Source organism: Mesoplodon mirus (genome assembly GCF_964341445.2).
Source record: "Mesoplodon mirus genome assembly, chromosome: 6".
Lineage (NCBI taxonomy): Eukaryota > Metazoa > Chordata > Mammalia > Artiodactyla > Ziphiidae > Mesoplodon > Mesoplodon mirus.
The window spans coordinates 45,091,843-45,106,307 of record NC_138982.1 but is presented as its reverse complement, the minus strand read 5'-3'; the positions used below and the strand labels follow the sequence as shown (position 1 = coordinate 45,106,307).

Below are 14,465 nucleotides of genomic sequence, written 5' to 3'. Positions count from 1 at the left end.
GTATGATCCAGCAATCTCACTTCTTGGTATATATCCAAAAGAATTGAAAGCAGGGTCTCAAAGAGATATTTGTACACCCATATTCAAAACAGCACTATTCATATAGCCAAGAGGTAGAAGCAACCCAAATCTCCATCAATGGATAAATGAATAAACAAAATGTGGTATACACACATGATGGAATATTATTCAGCCTTAAAAAAGAAGGAAATCCTACAACATGAATACATTTTGAGGTCATTATGTTAAGTGAAATAAGCCAGTCACAAAGAGACAAATACTGTATGATTTCACTTATCTGAGTTCTCTAAAACAGTCAAATTCGCAGAACCAGAAAGTAGAATGGTAGCTACCAGAGGCTGGAGGGAGAGGGAAAAGGGGAATTGTTGTTTAACAGGCACAGAGTTTCAGTTTTGTAAGATGAAAAAGTTCTGGAGATCTGTTTCACAATAATGTGAATACATTTAACACTACTGAACTGTACCCGTTTTTTTTTTTTTTTTTTTTTTTTGCAGTACGTAGGCCTCTCACTGTTGTGGCCTCTCCCGTTGCGGAGCACAGGCTCCGGACACGCAGGCTCAGCGGCCATGGCTCATGGACCCAGCCGCTCCACGCATGTGGGATCTTCCCAGACCGGGGCACAAACCCGTGTCCCCCGCATCAGCAGGTGGACTCTCAACCACTGCACCACCAGGGAAGCCCCAGAACTGTACCCTTAAAAATGGTTAAGATGATAAATTTTATGATAGGTGTTTTTTTTACAATAAAAAAAGTTCAAAAAAAGGGGGGTGGGGAACAAGGAGAGGATGCCTTCTCTTTCAACTTTTAAATAGTTTTCTGTGGGGATCCAAGGTCTGAAATCACTTCAGTCATCTTGTCATCATCAGGGGAGTATCAGATACCCTGAAGAAGGTAAAGCAGAAAGAAAAGTCATGGGCCTTTTAGTCTATGATTCAACTGACCTTTCAGTCACTCTCACATAATAAGGACTTCTAATCATGTGACATCATAATTGTTTCTTATTGCTTAAACCACTTGTTCTGTTTTCTGTTACTTGAGACCAAAAGCATTGGACAGATGCATTACTATTGCCTCAGAATACATGGATGTTCAAAGAAGCTCCACTAGAATGTGACTTACAGAGGGCAGGGTTTTTCTGTCAGCTTTGTCCACTGGCACATAGAACAGTGCCTGACAGACAGTATGTACTCAATAAATATTTGGTAAATGAATAGAAAGAAAATTTAGAATCCCTCTTCTCCTCCATCCTCCACCTCCTACTCATCTTCCTCAGGTCTCAGCTTAAATGTCACTTACACAGGGAGGCCTTCTCTGAAATCCTCAAATCTCTTCTTGTCCCCCTAAAACCTTGATTAGGGCCTCCAGTTACCTGCAGTTGTTTTCCACTGTAGCACCTCTCACAGCTGTGCTTAATTACTTACTGGTGTAATTATTTGTTTAGCAGATGTCTCTCCCACTGGATAAAAAAAGGAACTGGATCTTGTTCAGGGCTGTAGCCTCAACCCAGCACAGTGCTCAGCAAGGTGCCGCACTCAAAAAAAAAGTATTTCAAAGACAGTCAAATTCTATCTTGGCTCTACACAAATACTTTAAGAATCCAATTTATACATCAGTCTTTTTGGTTCTTCAGAATATTGTAAGATGCTTACACCTAGCTCAAAGGACCAAGGAGGATAACATTTATAAAATTCTCAGTAACTTAGATGAGGGAAGGGCTTCTTCAAATTAAGCCACAGCATTTGGGGGGTTTCAAAAGCCCCAAATAGTAAATAATTTTTAAGTGAAAGGTTAGAGTCCCTTATGAAATCTAAGAATAGATTTGCAATGTTTTTCTTTTAGGAACCACTTTCATCTTCTTGGTTTTGGAACACTATTATTTGACATTGTTTGCTAAATTAGTTTTATATTCAATTCATCCCTCACTGCTTCTTTATAAAAATGCCACACATGCCTGTAAGTGGATTTTGCCAAACAAACATAGAGCCTTTTTTATTATATTGCCTATTCCATTACCAATAATTTGTTTATAATACAAATTAATAAATTTGTATTACTAAATTATACAAGTTACTAAGAACTGTATTTGTCATTCAAACTGGTACAACACTCAGGAATCCTAAGAAATAGTTTGTAAAAGAAATGGACAGGGGGAGAGAGAAAAACAAAGAAGAATGAAGTAGCCACTCAGATACCAGTTTCTACTATTTAAGGAAACATAATCCAATTTTAAGAGTGCAAGTGGCTTGGGAGCATGGTGACAAAACCCTTTTCCAGCAGAGTAAATGATGGTTTTGACAACAATGCACTTTCTATTATCTGCCTAGTCCAATATGATAGCCATTAGCCATACATGCAATTATTTAAGTCTGAATGGATTAAAATAAAATATTCAGTTCCTCCATTGCACTAGTCACATTTCAAGCACTCAACAGGAACACATGGCTAGTGGCTATCATATTGAACAGTGCAGATACAGAACATTTCCATCACTGCATGGTCCTGGACAGCATGGGTCTATATGTTCCTACCAATAATTATTACCAGTGAGTGATGGAAGCATTAGGATCACCAAGAGAAACATACAAGTAGAGAAGCAGCCATGTTATAAACATAAAAGATCTATTTCCCACCATATTCTCTTTAGGAACAAATTTCTGAAAATTAATCTTTCCCCTACTCTCTTTATTGAGAAATAGATTTACAGCTTTTTAAAACTTTCCTGGGTTAAATGAATGAGAACCTAATCTTTTTTTCTGCTGAGTGGTCTGTGCATTGCATGCAAACTTACAGTTTGGTCTCATCAGCCTCTTTCTGCATGATTTCGAGAATCATGCGGCATGCTTCAGAGGTTCCCTCTGGGGTGGCATGGATGGTGACAGGCTTCTCTGCAGCCCCGGAGTTCTCCTTTCTATGGATGTCTACCCTGCAGGAAAAGAATCAGGAGCCATAGCACAGCGTCATCTGGGACTGGATCCTAGTCCCAAGAATGCGTTGCATCGGCCAATGTACAGCAAGGACACAGACAGACCAGGAAGTGTCATGAGCACGTTTGCAACCAATGCCATTCTCCAAGAAGGCGGCAAGCAGTGCAGGGGGTCTTGTGCCAAACCCAAATTCTTGGCAGCTCCACTGAGAAGGGAATATTTCTTACAGGAGTGCCATTGGGCAAAGGCACCAAGGCAACGTGGTAATGAAGCCAGTTTGGTAAATGAAGTATTTTGTGTAGTCTTTCCAATGATCTTAGAAGCGAAGAGTAAAGTGAGCAGGATAATACTGCACGTTGGCACAGTGCCGGGCTCTGAACTGATTGCAGCTTTTAAAAGCCATATGTTAATCCAACTCTAAAAACCAAATTCAAGCAAGCTTTATGTATCTCAGTACGGACAGAAAACAGAGGCATGCCCTTTCTCTGCCTAAGTTTTTGGTTTCCTTGCCACCGGCAGCCTGCCTTCTTCCAGGCTCTTAAAAACTAATGGCTCAGGGCTTCCCTGGTGGCACAGTGGTTGAGAGTCCGCCTGCCAATGCAGGGGACACGGGTTCGTGCCCCGGTCCGGGAAGATCCCACACGCCGCGGAGCGGCTGGGCCCGTGAGCCGTGGCCACTGAGCCTGAGCGTCCGGAGCCTGTGCTCCGCAACGAGAGAGGCCACAGCAGTGAGAGCCCCGCGAACCGCAAAAAAAAAAAAAAAAAAGAAAAAGAAAAAAAAAAAAAAGTAATGGCTCAAAAGCTTGATGACTTTATCAGACTTCTTTGGGTAGTTGTGGCTCTATTTGTTTTTAACTTTCAAAATCACATAATTGATTGTATCCTTTTTTACTTTGGCTGTCAGAAAGCCCAAATCCAAGTCTCTGGCCTATTTCTAAAAAAATGGGCACACACTTTGAGAACTAACTCACTTGTATTTAAACTTGCTGCATTTTTTTAAATGATTTTTTTTTTTAGTTACTTTATTTTATTTTTTGGTCACACTGCGCGGCATGCAGGATCTTAGTTCCCCTACCAGGGATTGAACCCAGTGCCCCCTGCAATGGAAGCGTGGAGTCTTAACCACTGGACCACCAGGGAAGTCCCTAACCTTGCTGCATTTTTAAAGCCACTTTAAATAATCTTTGGAACAAAAAGACATAGAAATAAAAATCACTTTCTCAGTGAAGAAAACTTAGAGGGGAAAAAAGGGGACTGAGGAGGCGACTTCTCTGGCCCCTTTCTCTCGGACCAGTGAACCTCACCCGGGAGCGCTCCCTAATAAAGCTCACTTGAAGCTTTAAAAAAAAAAAGGGGGGGACTGATATTAAAATAAAGGAAACATCACATAGTACTTGCCCCCTGTACTATCTCATCATTTCACTCCTCTGATTTTAAACTCTGGGACTCATATAAGTGTCCATTATTTGGAAGTAACTCAGTCACTTTGCAGAAAACAGTGTTTTCTCTTTCAGGTTACAAGACACTCAATATCCTGAATAAAATGCACTAGGCATGTAAATAACAAATATTTGTCAGTAATTTGGTGCTTTGTAATTTAAGTGCTTTCACAGTAATTATTTCATTCAATCTGCCTGACTGTCCTAATTCTCACAATACTCCTGGCTTACAGAAGAAGCAATTGGTGCTCAGAGACCTTAACGTTTTTTCTAAGATCATACAGCTATTAAGTGGTAAAACTTGAACAAGGGTCTTTGTTTTCAAGACCTGTGCTTTGTTCATTACATCATGCTGTGGTCTTATGAACACACAAAACTCAACAACCTCACAAGTCACTTTATCCACTACAACTCCTTTACCAATTCAGTCTCCTTAAACAGACAGAAAACTAAACATAAGACTAGTGTACTTTATTTATTGCTCAATGTAACAGTGACTCACCCGTTTCCTTTATGTAGCTATTTGTGAGACTCCCTAGGTGGTCTCAAAGAATGACTACCACCCAGGGCTCTGACGCAGGAGAGGAGGCAAGAGCTAAGATACGTGGGTTCTAGGGTCCCGTAAAGTTCAGCCCCATACCTCTGTTGTTTTAAAAACATGTAGATGTATTCACAGGTATCAGATAGCTTATGAAAACAGTTCTTGACTGTGAGGTCATTAGTACCTTGTTTACGAACTATTAGTGTTTCAGGGTACGACCTTTAGGTCACTGGCGTGAAAGCTCATTAAAGCCCCTGGGCTTTGTGTTAGTCCGTTAGTAGCTCCGTTTAAAGAAGCCATAGTCCCACACAGCACAGCCCCCCGCTGCTGATGCAAGCAATAGCAACCTGGGAATGGCCGGGGCCCACCAGCACTCAGGGGACCCCTCCGAAGGAAGCAAAGGAAGCCCCGGAGGCACGTACCGGGACTGGGTCTGCTTAGTGATGTTCTTTATGGTCAAGCCCTCCTTTCCGATGATGGCACCAACAAACTGGGTGGGGACCAGGATCCGCAGCGGGAAATCAATCTGTCTGGCCTGAGAAGAGCCCCCAGGGGCATGGCCTTGCTCCCGGGAAGAGTGGTCCCCACGCTGGGCTCGCTGAGGGGGCGAAGGGGAGCTCACCTCTTCATCCGGGATGTAGGAAATCTTGAAGGAGTAGTTCTCAAACTGATGCCCGCTTAGCTTCTCGATGGCTCTGAAACGCAGCAGGGGCAAGTGAGCTTTGTTAGAGAACAGTGTTGGCGAAGACCCCCCAGGGTCAATGGACCGGTTCATTCACTCTCCTTTGCTAGTTGCCTACGTGAGTGCCGTCCTCGGCACTAAGGATGCAGCGGTGAGCAAGACACGTGCCATGTCTGCTAACTCAGAGCTTGTGGTTAACAAATTAAACAAGTAATTACAATGTGTAAGCCTGGTCAGACTTGATATACAATGTGCCAGTCTGCTTTTTTTCACCACTTAAGGCTGTATCCCTATCATCAAAAACGCTTTGTAAATACTGGCATAAAATTGTCCCTTTTTAAAAAATTTTAATTGTAATACAGTTATTACTGAAAATTCAGAAGTAGATAAGCACAAATAAGAAAAACATCCTAGCCCATCCTATATCTTTCTTAAATATAAATATATTATTATGTATAAAAATGGATTAATACCATACATACTACTTTATAACCTTTAAAAATAGTTAATACTCTGAACAGTTTTCAAGTGATTAAATATCCTGCAATTTAGTTTTTACTGGCTGTTTAACATTCTATTGATTTGCCATCATTTTTGCAACCGATTCTCTATTGTTATATATATATATATATATATATATATATGTTTCTAATCTTTTACTACTGCATACAGTGTTGTCATGGGCATCTTTACAACTGCAACTTTGCGAACAGGACAAATTCCTAATGGAATTGCCGGGTCAGAGAGTAGGCAGAATTCTAACATCTTAAGCCATTATTGCTCAGTGTCCTTCTGGAAAGGTTTCAACATGTACTATCCCATAGCAGTTAAGAGAGCATTTGTTTCCTTGAATCCTCAGAAGTACAAAGTATTATGATTTTAAAAGACTTATCAATTTGATAAATCCCACTATTGCATCTTAAAAACTATACATGAAGTGCAACCATTTTTTCATGTGTTTTTGGCAGCATGTGAAAATATTAACCCTCTTCTACAAGGTTATTGTTTAGGGTTTACGAATTTATTACAAAGCAGCACTTTTTGAATTCAATAAAAGCAACAAAGTAATATCATGTACAAAGGGCCTACCTAAGTAGCAGATGGACAAGAACTGTAAAGGTTCAGTTGTTGGTATATGTATCCTGCTTACATACGTGTGCAAAAGTCAACAGCAAATGACTACTGCCTTTTTCAATGCAACATTAACATTTTGAAAACTAGTGGTATGAGAATGGGTTAACCATGTATTCATGGGTGTGGAAACCTTGAAAAAGAAATAAAAGTATAATCCTGGGACATATAACCAATACGGATGTTATGCCACATGTGACCATAAGTCTAGTTACAATGACCTGACAGGCACTTCATGGACCCTCTACAAAAAGGAACTTGTTTTTGTTGTTGTTGTTTTTTAAAAAAAATTCAGTCCCATGTGTGTTAACAGCCAAACTCACAATTATAACCATCACTGAAGCAATGTAGCCATGAGTGGGATTAGGAGGTGAATGTGAGTAGGAAAAAGAACCTGAGCCAGGTGCTCTTTGATGAACCACTCCTAGATGACAATGCTCCCTTGGGCTGATGTCACTAAGGTGGATCCCTCTTTTAATATTCATAGAGGGAATATGAGGTTTCAGCATCCATTCAATGAGTTTGGACAGAAGCGGGCTTGGGCTTCTTCCTCATGGTGCATGGAGGAAGCTCCAGGTGGAAGTGGCTCCTAGTGGCCGTCAAGGCAGACTCTAGTGGACACAATGTCACAGACGTGGTGCCTTCTATTCCTGACTCTATCAAGATGCAGCTCCCACCTCAGTTTTGATGCCAAGGCTCAACATTTTTCAAGATAAAAATCTTTGTACAATCAACAAACAGACACTCTGGTATAAATGCCCTGGGGCTCCACTGATGTGTCAAAGATCTGCATCTTTTCAGAAAAGGTTTATAAACACAGGACTCAATGGAATTCAAAGACAAGCTCCACTCCCCCCTACGCCCAAATTTGAAGGGAAATAAGCCCAAATCCACTTACGTTTTTGCTTCTTCTCTTGTTGCATATGTGACGTTGACAACGGCAGTTTCTGTGTCTGTGTTGACTAGGAAAGAAGCAAAAACTACATTGTCATAGAAAAAAAAAGCTGCCATCCTCTGGCTAATGTAAATAAACTTATTTAGAGAAAAATGCACAAAAAACCTCACTGCCCTATCTCTTAGAGTTACTTGAATCTCTATCTATCTTTATTCATGCACATTCATAGTAATTTGTAATCAACTCTATATACACATTTGTAATCAATTGTATATACAACTCAAAACTACATTTTTACTTATTTTATCAACACTTTTACATGTGTATATGTATATGCACACTTTCTTTGGATTTTTCATTTTTAATGCCTACATAAAATTGCAGCAAGTAAATGTGCCATGACTTTTGCCTAACCATTCCTTAATTGTTGACAAATGGGTTATTCTCAGTATTTGCTATTCTGAAGAGTGTTGATAAAAATCACCACTGTTGCAAATATCACTTAATTTGTGTTCTTCTGAATTATTTTTTTAGGGTAATTTAGAAAGAAAATAATTGATAATAGAACATAATGATTTTTAATGACTGTTTTCAGATTATTCTCCTAAAAGTTTGTATCAATTTATTGTACCACTATGAGTTTTGTTATAATTTGCATTTATTTAAAAATAACTGGATATATGTATAAAATATAAAAAAGAAAGTATTTTAATTTTAATTTTTCTTTCATGGATAAGGTTGAACTATTACTATTTTTGTTCCCCTCTGATAGACCTCCTTGACTGTCTGTGTGAGTTAAATCTAGTAACTGTGTACAATGAATAAAGAAAGTTGACAATCCCAACCCACTTGACTGAAGAGAACATATAAATTCTAAGAGTGGTTAATAAGGGATCACTCTTGTGAGTTGGTTTATCTTGATTCATAATTGCTTGCCTCTTCTTCCAAAGTCAGACATTAAAAATGAATTCAGGGCTTCCCTGGTGGCGCAGTGGTTGAGAGTCCGCCTGCCAATGCAGGGGACGCGGATTCGTGCCCCGGTCCGGGAAGATCCCACATGCCGCGGAGCGGCTGGGCCCGTGAGCCATGGCCGCTGAGCCTGCGCGTCCGGAGCCTGTGCTCCGCAATGGGAGAGGCCACAACAGTGAGTGGCCCGTGTACCATAAAACAAAACAAAAACAAAAACAAACAAAAAAAGAATTCAAACAGCAAGACAAACTTTCTCAATCTAAGTCAGTAAACTTAAACCAAAAATACTGGTTTCCCCAAAACCAGTAAACATAACTAAATCAAATCCTCCCCCACTAAAACATTTAAGCTATTGGGAGACTTGGAATTAACAACATTAAGGTGAGGATAATTCAAGAAAACCACAATAGAGGTGCCTTTCAAAATAATAATAAAACCCTATAGTGCAGGGATCTTTAATCTTTTTTTTTTTTTTTTTTTTTTTTTTTTTGCAGTACGTGGGCCTCTCACTGTTGTGGCCTCTCCCGTTGTGGAGCACAGGCTCCGGACGCACAGGCCCAGCGGCCATGGCTCATGGGCCCAGCTGCTCTGTGTCATGTGGGATCTTCCCGGACCGGGGCATGAACCCATGTCCCCTGCATCAGCAGGCGGACTCTCAACCACTGCACCACCAGGGAAGCCCTTTAATCTTTTTTTAAAAAATGATTTATTTATTTATTTATTTATTTGGCTGTGCTGGGTCTTAGTTGCGGCATGCAGGATCTTAGCTGTTGCATGCAGGCTCTTTGTTGAGGCATGGGGGATCTAGTTCCATGACCACAGATCAAACTCGGGCCCCCTGCATTGGGAGCCTGGAGTCTTATCCACTGGACCACCAGGGAAGTCCTGGGATTCTTAATCTTGAATCCATGTTAGAGCTTCAGGAACTCTTTACTCACCCTCCCCACTTCCCTGCAAATATTCAAATTTGTGGGTACGTGGATTTTTCTGGCTTATAATTTCCATATGATTCTCAAAAAGGTTAAAGATCACTGTTATCCAATAACTTCAAAGTAGCTGCAGCCCTTACCGGGAGGGGAGGCATAATCCTCAGGAAGGAATGCCACTGAGATTTACATGTCGCCAGTGCTGAGCCCAGCCCTTGCCTTAGCCTGGGGCTGTTCGTTTTGCTCTCTAATACACAGAGAGGTCCTCATAGTGCAAAATAGGGAATGTGCAGCCCACAACCATCCTCTTTCAGTGCTGACACACTGAATGCTATGAGGCCTCATATCTGCACTTTGTAGTGCTACAGATGAGGTTGAAGACTCCAAAACGGGAGAAGGGCTGGCTTTGAACCTCCTGAATAAAGCTATCCACTAGAAGTCTCAGATTCTCAGATTTTGTTCTACTCCTTAGTCATATTCTTTGTTCTTGAAAGACGTCTGTCTTCAGGAAATCAGACCTGTGATTCTGGGAAAAACTGAGCTCCATTCAAATACTTTATTTCATTGGACATGAAAGCTCTCCTTAAAATCCTACTGAAAATGTTTTCCTGCTGAATCAGGAATCACCTATGAAACAGAACAAAACAACAGCCCAGCACTTCTATCCCGTAGTTGTGAGGCAGCTAGAAACTGGGTGCTCTCAGGGCACAGGTGCCATTGGAGCTGTGAACTGCCCCCAGGGACCTGGAGTATTTCTTCCTTGCATGGCATTGTCCTAAGTTTATAACATGGTCTTAGTTAGTAACTTTTACAGGTTCATGTCTGGAAGGTCATCCTGCCTACTAAATCCATTCCTTATTAGAATGTCTTCTTTTCCATTTGAGGGGAATAACAAGAACTGAGGAAACAGAATCCTTGTAAATCATGTCTTCCTTCTGAGCTCTTTCCTTTCACCTTTGGGCATGGGCAGTCAGCAGTATGACATTGACTAATAATATTTTTAATATTCAGGAGTGGAGAGCATCTGAATAACTACTGCTTTAAAACTATTATATTAATTATACTGGCGGATAGAACAGACTGCATATGAGAAAATGGATTCTCTGTGATTTTTCCTAAGTGAACTTTAACGATTATGTATGACTCCATTGTCTGTAAATATTTATTCAGGTTCTCTCTGGCTGCCCCAGCTATTCAGTGATATAGGAAGGGTAAATTTATTCTCCCCAATATACACATGTGGAAACTGAGCCAGTAAGGTTAAGTGACTTTTACAAGGGCTCACAGTCAGTAAGTGACTGAATTCATAGTCTGCTTTCTAGGTCAATGCAAAAATAATCTTTATCACGTTACTGCCTGTCCTATCAGGAGCTTAGAATCTACTTTTCAGGGACTCTTAAATAGCTACACAAGATATCAGCTGAGGTACCCTTTTTTTTTTCTTTAAAAATCATAGCACTTCATGTTTTAGAAGACAAAAATAAGGGCGGCAGGAAAAAGAATATGTGTTTTCTGGGGATTTACAGCATTGTTCCTAAGACAGAGGCTCTCAAATGAGTACACCCAAAAATCACTTGGGGGAGCTTGGTGAACATACAGATTCATGACTTCTTCCCCCATAGAGTCTTAATTTGTAGGTCTGTCTATGGTGAGCCCTAGGAATCTGCATTTTTCCCAAGCACTCCAGGCGATTCTGGGGTAGGAGTCCTACACCTTGAGAAACACTCAGTCCAAGATATTAGGGATATGTTATTCTTAACCAGGAAGAGGAAAGCTGTAATAATGTAAATCCAGTTACTTCCAAGTGAATTAAGCTTCCCCCACCCTGACAGCATTTGTCCAGTGCTTGAGTACATTACGGAGTATAAGAAAAATAGCCTGAAAACCATTCTTTGAAAAAATCGATATAGACAGATGGATATAGACATCTCTCACATACAGATATACAAACATACACTCTAGGAAGCTTGCTTCAAAGGAATTTGAACTTATTATTTGTCCGTGGATTTGACCCGACCTATAAGAAATAACAGGTAATATCCCTCTCAAAATTCAATAGGTTAATTTCGTCACTTATTACCTTGTTCGACATTCTCCACTGTCCCATACTGAGCCAAAAGTCCATCCAACACCTGAAAAAGAAGCTTTGCTGTCAGAATTTCAGGTCTTCCATAAAAGCAGCTAGAACTGAATAAATGCACAGGACTTTCATTTGCTTATTGGCTCTCAAGTAATCTGTTCACTGAGGAAACACAGCAGAGCTTCAGAGTCTTAGTAATTGTTAACAATCACGTTCATCATGATGGTTGGAACACACTTGCTGCTTTTGAAATGAGAAGCAGAATAATGTACAAAGAACACTTCTCCTGCCTGGAAGATTTAACCTTCTTCCTTCACCTTTCCTTTAGGGATCTCCTTATTTTACAAAGTAATGAGATATGTATATGTTCAAAATTTTCCACAATGAAAATTTTTTTTCTTAAAGGAATAAAAACATTAGACAAAACATTCTGTTTCCTTTAAGGCTATTTTGATTTTGTTTGGGTTGGGGAACATGGGGCAGTATGTTTTTCAATAATGCAGTAAAGCCACTCCTCATATTCTATCTTATTTTATTTCAAGGTAACAATCTTGTAAGAAGTTCTACAACTCCGAAAATATGTCTTAACTGTTATTCATAGCAACTAATTCAAAATAAACAAAAAACTTGCTCAAACTAACAAAGAACCCTCTATTCTTATGGGTTTTTCATTTATTTTATTTTTCCCCAAATCGTAATTTAGAAAGGTAAAAATCTTTTATAAAATCATGGGATAAAAATCACAAGCAAGGTATGTATTTTGTTTCACAGTTTGTCTGTTGATGCTTGGTTTCTGAGAAGACAGGACATAAGGGATCAAAGTGCACATCCTGCATGACGAAAGGGACAAATCTGACCCCAAACTCAGGGCAGATCATGCACATTAGGGGCACTGAAGAAGGGAAAGTCTGAGGACCTCTAATTCTTAAATGTGAAAGGGAACTATAAAAAAGGGAGAAAATCCCTTATTAACCCATTAAAAAATAAAATGAGGCAAGAGAGCAGGAAGATAATAAATATAGAAATGACATTGGCCTACCTCCCACTGCAGGTGAGGAGGGATGTTTCGAATCTGAATTTTCCTGCTCCTGTAAAAGATAAAAGCACAGACACAACAAACAGGCTGAAGACCACAGTCTGAGTTTACTTTCTCACTATGTTCACCAAGACACCAGCAAGGGATTTTGATTGTGAATCAAGAACATCTTGTTTTAAGCCATTCGGCAATTTCTCCCTTTCTGTCTGTTAGTATTTGCTTTATATATTTAGGTGCTTCTATACTGGGAGCCTAAATGTTAATGAGTGCAGTATCCTCTTCTTCTATTGATCCCTTTATCATTATATAACGCCCTACTTGTATAGCACAGAGAATTACACCCAACATCTTGTAATAAGTTATAATGGAATACAATCTGCAATAAAAAGACACACACACACAAAAAACTGAATGACTATGCTGTACACCTGAAACTAACGTACTATTGTAAATCAATTATACTTCAATTAAAAAATTAAAAGAAGACAAAAAAAGAGCAGCTTGTTTTAAAACTTTCAATTAGGGACTTCCCTGGTGGTCCAGTGGTTAAGAATCCGCCTGCCAATGTAGGGGACACGGGTTCGATCCCTGGTCCAGGAAGATCCCACATGCTGTGAAGCAACTAAGTCCATGCACCACAGCTACTGAGCCTGTGCGCCATGACTACTGAGCCTGTGTGCTGCAACTACTGAAGCTCGTGCTCGGCCTAGAGCCCGTGCTCCACAACAAGAGAAGCCACTGCAATGAGAAGCCTGCGCACCACAATGAAGAGTAGCCCCCACTCGCCGCAAATAGAGAAAGCCCGCGCGCAGCAATGAAGACCCAATGCAGCCTAATAATAATAATAATAAATAAATAAATAAAATAAAACAAGCTGTTTTAAATAATAAATAAATAAATAAATAAATAAATAAATAAATAAAACAATAAAACTTCCAATTACTTTGAGGAAAAAAATAAAGAACAAACCCAAGAAATCTGAACAAGCTAAAGAAACAGCTTAGTTAGATGCAAATCTGCCTTTTCAATTTCCTACCAAAATAGAATTTAAATTGCCACGCATGTTCTAATTATAGAATTATTCCCTTCCTCCTCAACATACATGGTCCTGCAAGTGACCCTACCCCAAAAGGTACCTAGGCTCAAACATGAGAGGTGGAATACATACACAGCAGGCTTAAAGAGGATCTTACCTAACAATGCAGAACTTCCTTTTAAAAAATTATTTTTATTTCTAATAGGTAATACAGTCCTAATTCAATAATCAGGACACTTTAATGAGGTATTCCATGAAAAGTCTTACTCGTTGCTTGTGTAACCTTCAGTTCCTTTATGCAAATACTAGTAAAAACAAATATACAATCCTATTTTCACCTTTTCTTACAGAAATATTTGCATATTCTGCACACTCACTGAACCTTGTTTTTTTCACCTAACAGTAATGTCCTGAAGATTTTTCTACACTGGTAGATAGAGAACATCCTCATTCTATTTTACACTACTTGGATGTACCAAATATCCATCCCCTATTGATGGATATTTGGGCCTTCTCCTGCCTTTTTATTCAGAAGATTTTTATTTTTTTCCAAGACATCTGATAACTTTGAGTGATTTAGATCATTTCTTATTTTTACTTAAGGGTTAAAATTAGATAGAAAGAAGAATAGAAATACGAAGATAAGAATTTTTCTATCTTTGGAGAATATGTTAGATCCCAGAAAGAAAACACAAATCAACATTTAAATATTAGAAGAGGTCATTTCAATGGAAGGGCTTGGCACTGAAATCCCATAAATATCGCCTTTGGGGGTTGCAAGAGAA

General features: G+C 39.6%; 1 protein-coding gene across 3 annotated transcripts in view; it reads right to left on the bottom strand.

Moving 5' to 3' along the window:
• Window positions 1-14,465, bottom strand: part of IGF2BP2 (insulin like growth factor 2 mRNA binding protein 2) — a 158,269-nt gene that overhangs the window by 30,853 nt on the left and 112,951 nt on the right. For all 3 annotated transcript variants that reach the window (XM_082626137.1, XM_082626138.1, XM_082626139.1), the window contains 5 exons: window positions 12,648-12,696; window positions 11,609-11,660; window positions 7,637-7,700; window positions 5,348-5,620; window positions 2,810-2,944 (listed from right to left, as the gene is read on the bottom strand). In XM_082626137.1, the coding sequence (XP_082482263.1) occupies window positions 2,810-2,944; window positions 5,348-5,620; window positions 7,637-7,700; window positions 11,609-11,660; window positions 12,648-12,696 (573 nt within the window). The remainder of the gene's footprint in view (window positions 1-2,809; window positions 2,945-5,347; window positions 5,621-7,636; window positions 7,701-11,608; window positions 11,661-12,647; window positions 12,697-14,465) is intronic.